The sequence below is a fragment of the Azolla caroliniana genome, unplaced genomic scaffold (assembly GCF_043228905.1).
Source record: "Azolla caroliniana isolate FFs.n. ecotype wild unplaced genomic scaffold, voAzoCaro1.0.p SCAF_871, whole genome shotgun sequence".
NCBI classification, from domain to species: domain Eukaryota; kingdom Viridiplantae; phylum Streptophyta; class Polypodiopsida; order Salviniales; family Salviniaceae; genus Azolla; species Azolla caroliniana.
Genome location: NW_028231306.1, coordinates 1,019 through 10,563, shown reverse-complemented (window position 1 = coordinate 10,563; position 9,545 = coordinate 1,019). Strand labels below are relative to the sequence as shown.

Here is a 9,545-nt window from a genome sequence, read left to right as displayed (position 1 = left end):
TATAGAGGCATCATACACCCTCTCGGCGTGTTCAAGTAGCCTATCTATTTCATTTTCACATGCACGACTATTTCTTTTACATTTTTCCAAGAAATTTCATGTAGTCTTAGATTGATGCACCATGAGTTTTTACAAATATTCAACATTATTTTACTAGACTCCCCCCGTGTATACCACTTGCTTCACGACATGAGCTTTGTGTTTTCACTCTTCCATGCCTTTGCGTATTTCCCATTACCCTACTTTCAACAATAGTAATCTTTAGCAAGCATTCATGATTCCTTCGAGGCATACAAATCTATGCTTGAGCATTGACGTTAATTCATCACTCGACATTCACGAAACAAATGATATTATTTGGCTAAGGGACAATGACGCAACTCTTAGGATCCCGATTTGAAGGTATTGAAATAAGGTTGTTATAGATCAACAAGCTACACTTTTTTTTTCCCTGGAAAAATATCCTTTCATTAGTTATGAACAATTATTACAATAAAAACTGACCTACCATCAAGTTACCATTGATCTGGTGCATTCTTCCTTAGGTCCCATCCCTCAAGGATAAATAGTATGAACACTCCACCACTCCTTAACCAAGTTATGTGATTGGTGGTGGGAACAACCATACTGGTGGTGCTAAGCACCATTTAGGTCTTGAATTTTGTACTGTGAGAAAGGGGGCCTTCTTCCAATAGGCAATAAAATTGAGACGTTGCAACACTGCAACATCCGTCTCACCTTTAATATCCTCATACCGCCCTTTCAAGGTATGTACCATCTCCATCCAGACATTTCGTACACTTTCCACCGGATGAACAATAGTATTACCAAACATCTTAAAACACCTAGTAGTTAAAATAAACCACATTGTGGTGGTGCATAGTAGCTCCCATACTTCTTGCATTGTCTTTAACATGTAAGGAGCCTCCATTTGACTTCGTTGCACCACCATTATCATTCCTCTTTGAATTCTAATAATCGTGTCATTTGGGCATGCCTCATATGGCCACATCACTTGTGCCACTGTAGCCCATACTACCATACCCCACAAAAAATTGCAATCCCTAAACATACAAGCAATAACTTGGAACACTCGTCTCTTTACAAAGGCATCCAACAATAAACATGATCGTTATTATTTGAGCTATAGTTTGGCGACCATGCCACTCCGTTGCAATCAAAGGAACCCCTGATACATGGGTGAGGCACGCGTACATTCTTATCTTGTTGAGCTATATAGGTTGGCGACCAGGACACTCTTGCTCAATCAAAGGAACCATTCGATACATGGGTGAGGCATGCATACATTCTTATCGAGCGAGTTCGAAGTTACGGATGGAATGATGGTTGGAGCATGAGAGGTTTGAGGTTTGAGTGGATGTGATCGAAGGTTTTTCCTTGTTGTTGATGAACGAATGAATGAATGAGGAGTTTGGAGAGGGTCCATTTACACACGTAATATAATCATAATGTATATATTGTATGTATTATACAAATAATAACGTATGTATATGTACATTTTGGTGTGCATGTGTTCTTATGTGCATTTCACAATATGTATATGTATATGTTTTATGTATATGAATACACATATGTATATGTAAATGTATGTGTGTGTGTATGTATGTATGTGTATGTGTGTATGTATATGTGTATGTATGTATGTTATGTATGTATGTATGTATGTATGTATGTATGTATGTATGTATGTTATGTATGTATGTATGTATGTTATGTATGTATGTATGTATGTATGTATGTATGTATATGTATATGTATATGTATGTATGTATGTATGTATGTATGTATGTATGTATGTATGTATGCCATATAGAAATACTGTCTCCTTCCAGCTGCTCTACTCCTCCTCTGATCTCTCCACTCAAGCTCTTCTCCTTCACACACAGAGAGGAGAGACAGAGAGAGCTTCTGTTAAGTACATCTCTGCTTCTCCATAACCCAAGTCTCAGTTTATGAGGTAAATATCTCTTTCTCTTTCTCTCTCTCTCTCTCTCACACACACGACGTTTTTCTTCTCCTTACTCTGTTTCTCTTTACTTTCTTATTTCTTCTCTCTCTGCTCTGTTTTCTACTCAGCTTCCTCGCTCCCCTCTGCTTTATTTTCACATGTCTATATAGATCGGCAGTGTTTCCATTCCTTTGTCATCATCTCCTCCACCACCACGATCTTCTTCATTTGATAGATCCATAATTCTCTGTTTTCATCGCCGTTTTTTCAGTAGAAAAAGCAAAGTTCGCAATATAGATCTATTACTACTTTTCTGTAAGGGATGTATGTATATTGACTGTGTATGTGTATACATATTTGGCATAATTCTTCCTCTATTTCTTCTCTTTCCGATCTGCTCTGTTCTACAGTGTTTCTCTTGAGTTTTTTTACGGTTCTCCTACTATTATTTCTTCTGTTGAACTGACCCCATTGTTTCTTATTTCTTATTTCTTCTACTGTTCGTTCTTTTTTGCAGCACTAAGGAGAAGCCAACCCTTGGGTGAGTCTCTTTAAATTTTTCTTTAGAATTTGTTATATATAAATACATTCAATTTGTAGTCTTGGTTTTTCCATTTTTCAAGCTAGTAGGTTTTGTGCTTGAAATTATTCTCTGTAATTCATGATGTCATATGTTATTATCTTATATGCATCATTTGGCATTCATAGGATCATTTAGGGCTGTGATGAATGTATTCAATAGTAATAGTTTGTGAAAAGGTAAGGTAAAATGCATAATTACAGAGCCATAAATTTGCTGTATCCTGATAGTTGTAGCACCGCACCCATAGGATTGAGAAATTTATAGACTCCATGTGTGCTCTTAATTTCACAATCTCTCAATATACCGTTAGATGTATGAAGTATTTCTGCATGAATTCACTTTTTTGCATAGGCAACCGTTCATGACGATGGGGCATTTTTGCTTTGTGTATGTATGGATAATATACCCACAACAGATAAATTTATGTTGGAAATATGGATAAAAATATTGATGCTTTCACATTGGGTTGTATAAATTTATGTTGGCGATATGGATAAATATATCCATGCTTTCATATTGGGTTGTACAAATTTATGTTGGAAATATGGATAAATATATCCATGCTTTCATATTAGGTTGTATAAATTTATGTTGAAAATATGGATAAATATATTGCTGCTTTCATATTGGTTTGTATAAATAATGTTAGATAAGATGAACTTATTTCGTGAATATTGATAAATATATGATGTTTTTCTTATTGGGTTGTATAAATAATGTTAGATAATATACATTTATTTTGTAAATATGGATAAATATATTGAGTTGAATAAATAATGCTAGATAAGATGAATTTATGTTAGATAAATTTAAGCCGTGTTTCATTTTTGGGTTATCCTCAACTCAAACTACATATACATTCTACTTCAGTGGCACGCGGATCAAGACCCGCAAACGGAATATAGCAGCTCCTTTAGATCCTGCAAGTTTTGCGGATGCTATTGTCCAAATCTATCTTGAACATGATGGAGACTTGGTATATTTTCTTTGAATTTTCCAAAATAAATATACAACATCATATTTCCATAGATCGATATAAAACCACATCATGCTTCTATATACAGTTTAATTTTATATCATGGCCCTGTTTGCTTCCAGGAGCTTATTGCCAAAGATATTGAGGCTTCAGATCTTGACTTCTCAAGATATGGTGAAACCTTTTTCGAGGTAATTGCTGCATAGATGTTTATTTTACTTTTTTACTATTTTTTTAGAATTCATTTCAAAATGAATAATTTATGGAGTTGTATGGGTATTCCTAAAACTATGATATGTACAGGTTGTGTATACCGGAGGTCGTTTTCAACTCGGGACAACAAAACCTGAGGAAGATGAAAGGCAGCATTTCTCGATCTTGAACTGTGAACCATCACGAGAGAAAATTTTGCCACATGTTCTCTTTATCCAAAAGATCATACGCCGCCGCCCGTTTATGATAAAATCCCTTGAGAATGTGATGCAAAGGCAGCTCCAATCATTGGAACTTTATGGACAAGATGATCGCCTAAAGTTAGCAATATTTACTGCCCTCACTTTTTCACAAAAGCTCTCTGGTCTTCCTCCCGAAACTATCTTTGCGGCCTTACTAAAAGACAGCCTTGTTGCCAAGGGCACTGTCCTTGGCTTCATAACTGATTGCTTTAAAGAATACCTTGTGGAGAACAGCTTTGATGATCTAGTTGGGCTTCTGAAACGTGCTAAAATTGAGGATCGCCTTTTGGAGTTCTTCCCAATGCAAAAGAGGAGCATCGATGCATTTGCCGACCATTTCAGGTTCCATCTAAATTCTTTCTTTGTGGAAAAACACAAAACATATGCCTAGCCTTTTGGTTATCAGAAGAACACCTCTAGGGATTTTATCAAGTACCAGAGTACCCCCCAGTCTTCAAAATGGTATATGTATAGAGGGTTATTCTGGTAATTTTTGGAAACCTAGGGTATTCTGGTAAATAGGAATAAAGCTATGGGTATTTTATGTCAGGAGATATTCCCTTTTATGTTTTTCTTGACATGTGGACATTAGCTTGATATGGATTTTTGTGCTATCTCTTTCTTTGTTGCAGCAAAGCAGGGTTAGGTCAGCTTGTTGACTACAACAGGAAGAAGGTTTTTGATGTGAAGTTGAAGGAATTGAAGAGTAGCTTGACTGATCAGATTTCTGAGGAAACTGACATGACAGAGGTTATTGAATCTGTGAAGCAACGCCGCAAAGAAGCCACCTTACCAGATGTGGATGTGGTACAAACTGTGTGGGATGCTCTAATGGATGCTATCCAGTGGTCAGGAAAGAATCAACAGCAAAATATCAATCTTGCATTGCGACAGGTAATGTCTTTATAATTCTGTTTTTTTTTCTTTTTGCATATATGTTACAAGGTTCTCGAATTTGTCTCTAACATTGATGTTGTTGTGAACTAATTTGAAATGGGAAGGAGACACTAGAATGGGCACTTTTTTGTTGGTAATTTGGTTCTATATGGGTATGTTAGATGCAATTATCATGCATACGATTCTTAAATATGGTCATTTTTGTGTGTATTTATTACCAAAATGTTTCTTTTGCATTTTTTCCAGAATACCAATTTCTAATGAGCTGAATGCCTTAAGATTTAATAACAGTTTGCTTGGCCATCAAGCAAACGGTAAAACTAAATGCCTAGCATTGATTGAGGAAGAGATGTCCATTCATTACAGGTGAAAACATGGGGTGCTTTACTTGGCTCCTTCACTACTACTGGAAAGCTTGAGTTGGAATTGATGTATACCATCCAAACATATTGCTATGAAGATGCAAAGCTTATGAAATTGTTTCCTGAGATTATTCGAGCTTTATACGATCAGGATGTAGTTTCGGAAGACACCATTGTTGTCTGGTTCAAAAGAGGCTCCAATCTGAAAGGGAGGTAAGTAAGGATGTATACAGCTTTTTGTTTTGCTTGATTAACTAGCAAATCTCCATTTTGTTGGTGTTCTTCTCACTGATGATTATTGAATCTATATCGATGATATATTTCTTACTTACATAATTGATTTTCCATCTGTTTGTAGACAAACATTTGTGAAGGGTCTTGAACCATTTGTCAAATGGTTGGAGGAAGCAGAGGAGGAAGATTAGTTTTCTTTTGAGTGATGTTGAACTTTGACACAAAGGAAGAAGTTTGATAACCTCAATTTCCACGGGGTATAGCTTTGCGGCTATTTGCTGTAGCTCTTAAAAATTTGAGTTGGTACCATATAGCATTGTGTGATTTTGATATAAGCTCATAATCTTTGAGTATGTGCTTTGGCATGAATTACTGTTTATGGTTTTAGTAATGATTGTTGTGTTATTTTCACTGAATTTGTCCGAGAAAATATGGATATATGGTGGTGCTATGTATCAACTTATAAATTTTGATTGAGGAGACAATAAATTGTGTGATCGAGTGTATTAAGGAGGGGGGCAGGGGTTAAAGTGTGCCTCAAATCTCAATAGTAGAGAGCATAAATATGGATGAAGAATTAATGGGTTTCTACATCTTTATTCCTGCTGTGAATAGAATGTGATACATGCGAGGCTGTATTCAAGAGAATGTTGGAATGATACAATTCATAATGTTAATGCTCGAGAGAATGTTGTAATGAACAAACTCTTTTACAGACATTGATCTTTCCAAAATGATGGTTTGTGCAAAGGTCGAAAGGTGCGTAAACTGGCTGGCTCTCTTTATGTGGTTGTCACTGCTATTTATATCATCCTCTTTTTTGGTTCTGCCTTAATATAGAAAGGAAGTGAAAATGACTGAAGCTAACTAATGGTAGGATGATAATCGCCATCTCTGCTGCATCATCTATAATAAGTGGATTGAGATGTGATTTAGTCATCGATGCTTCATGTTAGAAATGTAAAAATGTGTCTTCCGAGCGGTAAAGAATCATAAAACGATCATGGAAGTTCGTCACATGTATTAGAATTGTTCTTATGATGTTGTCACTTTCCTAGCATTTGTAGTTTGATCACATTGCTTGATGCTCCAATTTTAGCCTTGATAACTAATAGTAAAGGAAAATAGGTGTCCATGGGCATTCCTATTACAATGCTTAGCAACACTACTAATTTACATTTAAGAATCATGCTAAGTGCAAATCAATGAAATACTCAATTGCAAGAATGTTCTCACACAAACTACTAAAAACAAATGAGTGGAATGCAGCATTGTACTATGAAACATATTGGAGTTCTCACTAATGTTTGGAACATTACCAGCTATTATGGTAAACCTTTTGCACGTTGTAGTATTTCAGCATCTTTACCTAAAAGATAATAGGCTAGTTATGTTTTAATTTTTGCCTATACTTTGGTATTCTTCCCTAAATGATGGCATGCTAGCTATATTTGAATTGTGCTACAACACTTCTTCTAAATACATCAAATACTTGGAAATAATCTAAAGTTGTCATGTAGGTGGTCCTAAACATATCATCGCGTGAAAACTGAATTCAAGAAAGCAACATTCCATGACCATAATCCTTCTATAGATGTATATTATGTTCCCTTAAAATTGTTGATCACCCATGTGAAGTACATTCGATGGGAGAGTTTCAATGTTTGTATGTAGTTGTCAATGTCATTCAATGAATGTGGCTCCAAAAAGGCATTCTTGAAAAACTACCCAATTTATGCCGAAGCATCAACATCAACCAAAATAAATGCCAACATTAAAATGCTTTTGTGCCACCTTCATCTGTGTATTGCATCCAACGCCAAAAAGGCTTGCTTGAGCAAAACCCAATCAATGCACCAATGTTGATATTAACTAACGTAAAAGTTTGGCAATTAAATGCTTTCACGCCATCCATAAAATAGGAAGAACTTCCACCAATTCATTGTTGGAATATGCTCTTTTTCTAGATATTTCTAATTGACAACTTCATGAATTGTGCTTTATGATTATTGGGTTCATGGCATGAGTTTGAAAAGTGTTCTTCAACAAACCCCCAACCAAACAAAACCAATCAACGCATAACAATTTAATTATGGGCATTAAATAATTGTACAAGTTCGGGGATGTCCAAAATGAGCTCTATCTTGAATGTCATTGCTATGATGTAACAATGGATGACAAGGTTTTACATTCACATGTTTGGTGAATTACTAGTTAGTATACTCATCGAAAGATATGAGTAAACTTTTTCATACTTAAAACTTGTTTGGATAGAACAACCCATAAGGGAGAGTTATGAGAAGTAGCTCAACAATGGATACCAAGGTTTTACATTCACATGTTTGGTGAATTACCTGTTAGTATACTTATCGAAAGATATCAGTAAAGTTTGTCATACTTAAAACTTGTTTGGATAGAACAACCCATAAGGAAGAGTTATGAGAAGTAGCTCAACAATGGATGCCAAGGTTTTACATTCACATGTTTGGTGAATTACTAGTTAGTATACTTATCGAAAGATATGAGTAAAGTTTATCATACTTAAAACTTTTTTGGATAGAACAACCCATAAGGGAGAGTTATGAGAAGTAGCTCCCACCACCAAATAAAGTCAGGCTTGAAAATGCTATATATAAGTCCAAATGACAAGGGATGGATTCCTAGGGAAGGCAAGTTCATTCATATTGTGTGTATTTTATTTTAGGACAAGACTATAGAAAAAGCTAGACCATTGAGTTTAGATAAACTTAGGATTACAATCGAATGGCTTCAATGTTAGTGAATGATATTAAGAAGGTAGGGGCAGAAGTGCACTATGGGCATGACGCATGTGTAGCTAAGGCACTTTCATTGCTAAAAGACATTGGTCTTCCAGATGGGTTACTCCCGTTGGAGGAAATCGAGGAGATGGGTTTTGTGCAGGAGACGGGATACTTCTGGATAAAGCAGAAGCAGAAGACAGAACACATGTTCGATGATATAAAGACGAAGGTGTCATATGGACAAGAAGTGAGTGGGTACCTAGAGAAGAAGAAGCTAAAGAAACTACAAGGGGTGAAGGCGAAAGAGTTTCTTTTGTGGGTGCCCATAAGTGAGATTACCGACCAAGAGACACATCCTGGTTTCACATACTTCAAATCCTTCGCTGGAATTGGTAAATACCATCCCACCAAAGCTTTCAACCTCCAACAAAACATCCAGATTGTGATGTGATCGATTTGCTTGTTTCCATTTAAATGTCTACTATGATGTTTTTAATATTGATGCATTTGAGCACATCATTTTGTACATGATTGTTGATTACTTTGTTGGTCTCATGAATTACATATAACTCGAGGATCCCTCCTTGTCACCACTTGGAAATTAAGATTATTAAACATATGTCCAAGTTTTGTGGATTTATTACTTGAGTCTATTAAAGAATAAATTGTACAGTCTTATTACAAATTTGGGAGTTGTTTCATTTCAATCAAAATTTGATGTCTATTGATTTGATTGGGAACATGTTTGAAAGTCAATTTACTTATTAGAAAGTAGGATTGCATTAATTAGAAAGGCCAACCACTTAGATTACTTATCCTTGTTGATTAGGAGAGGTTTTGATTTAGGATCACATAAAAATTAAAGATAACCATAAAATGTTGAACCATGTCATTTGTAGTAGGAAATATGTCACTCATAATTTATAAACACATGGTAGTATAGCTACATTAGTGCACTTAATAATTGTTGGGTGACAAAGAGCGCAAACATAGACTCTTGTATGTGCTTCAACGCCAATGGATAAAAAATTCTGTAACATCAAAAGCTTTAATAACATCGGGAAGAAAGATGCATTTTCTTACACATCCCACCAATCAATATTGACCTTATGGACTGGTAACATTGATGAGTTGCACATACCATTCAATATGGCCACTCCACACTTGCACACTTGAACTACTAAGTGTTTAAAATTGGTTTGTCATCCAAATAAAAATCCTTACAATGGTAGGAACTTTTGACCTCACCAACTTCATGGATCAACCTTATAAATTTAGCACAACCTCACAATAGACAATAGGACTAT

General features: G+C 35.6%; 2 protein-coding genes across 2 annotated transcripts; both read left to right on the top strand.

Moving 5' to 3' along the window:
• Window positions 1–1,817: 1,817 nt before the first annotated feature.
• Window positions 1,818–5,887, top strand: LOC147847559 (uncharacterized). The gene is made up of 8 exons (XM_087339052.1): window positions 1,818–1,978; window positions 2,487–2,510; window positions 3,423–3,528; window positions 3,651–3,719; window positions 3,832–4,325; window positions 4,616–4,877; window positions 5,247–5,455; window positions 5,601–5,887. The coding sequence occupies exons 1-8, from the start codon at window positions 1,974–1,976 to the stop codon at window positions 5,665–5,667; spliced, it is 1,236 nt and encodes a 411-aa protein (XP_087195178.1). The 5' UTR covers window positions 1,818–1,973; the 3' UTR covers window positions 5,668–5,887.
• Window positions 5,888–8,133: 2,246 nt separating this feature from the next.
• On the top strand, window positions 8,134–8,764 carry LOC147847558 (uncharacterized). Its single transcript, XM_087339051.1, has one exon. The coding sequence runs from the start codon at window positions 8,240–8,242 to the stop codon at window positions 8,687–8,689; it is 450 nt and encodes a 149-aa protein (XP_087195177.1). The 5' UTR covers window positions 8,134–8,239; the 3' UTR covers window positions 8,690–8,764.
• Window positions 8,765–9,545: the final 781 nt, after the last annotated feature.

What these genes read in the sequence shown, in the direction of transcription:
- LOC147847558 (XM_087339051.1), top strand. Translation starts at nt 8,240, where the DNA reads ATGGCTTCAATGTTAGTGAATGATATTAAGAAGGTAGGGGCAGAAGTG.
- LOC147847559 (XM_087339052.1), top strand. An exon ending in AAGGAGAAGCCAACCCTTGG is followed by an intron (nt 2,511 to 3,422) that starts GTGAGTCTCTTT and finishes ATTCTACTTCAG; the next exon opens with TGGCACGCGGATCAAGACCC. An exon ending in GGCTCCAATCTGAAAGGGAG is followed by an intron (nt 5,456 to 5,600) that starts GTAAGTAAGGAT and finishes ATCTGTTTGTAG; the next exon opens with ACAAACATTTGTGAAGGGTC.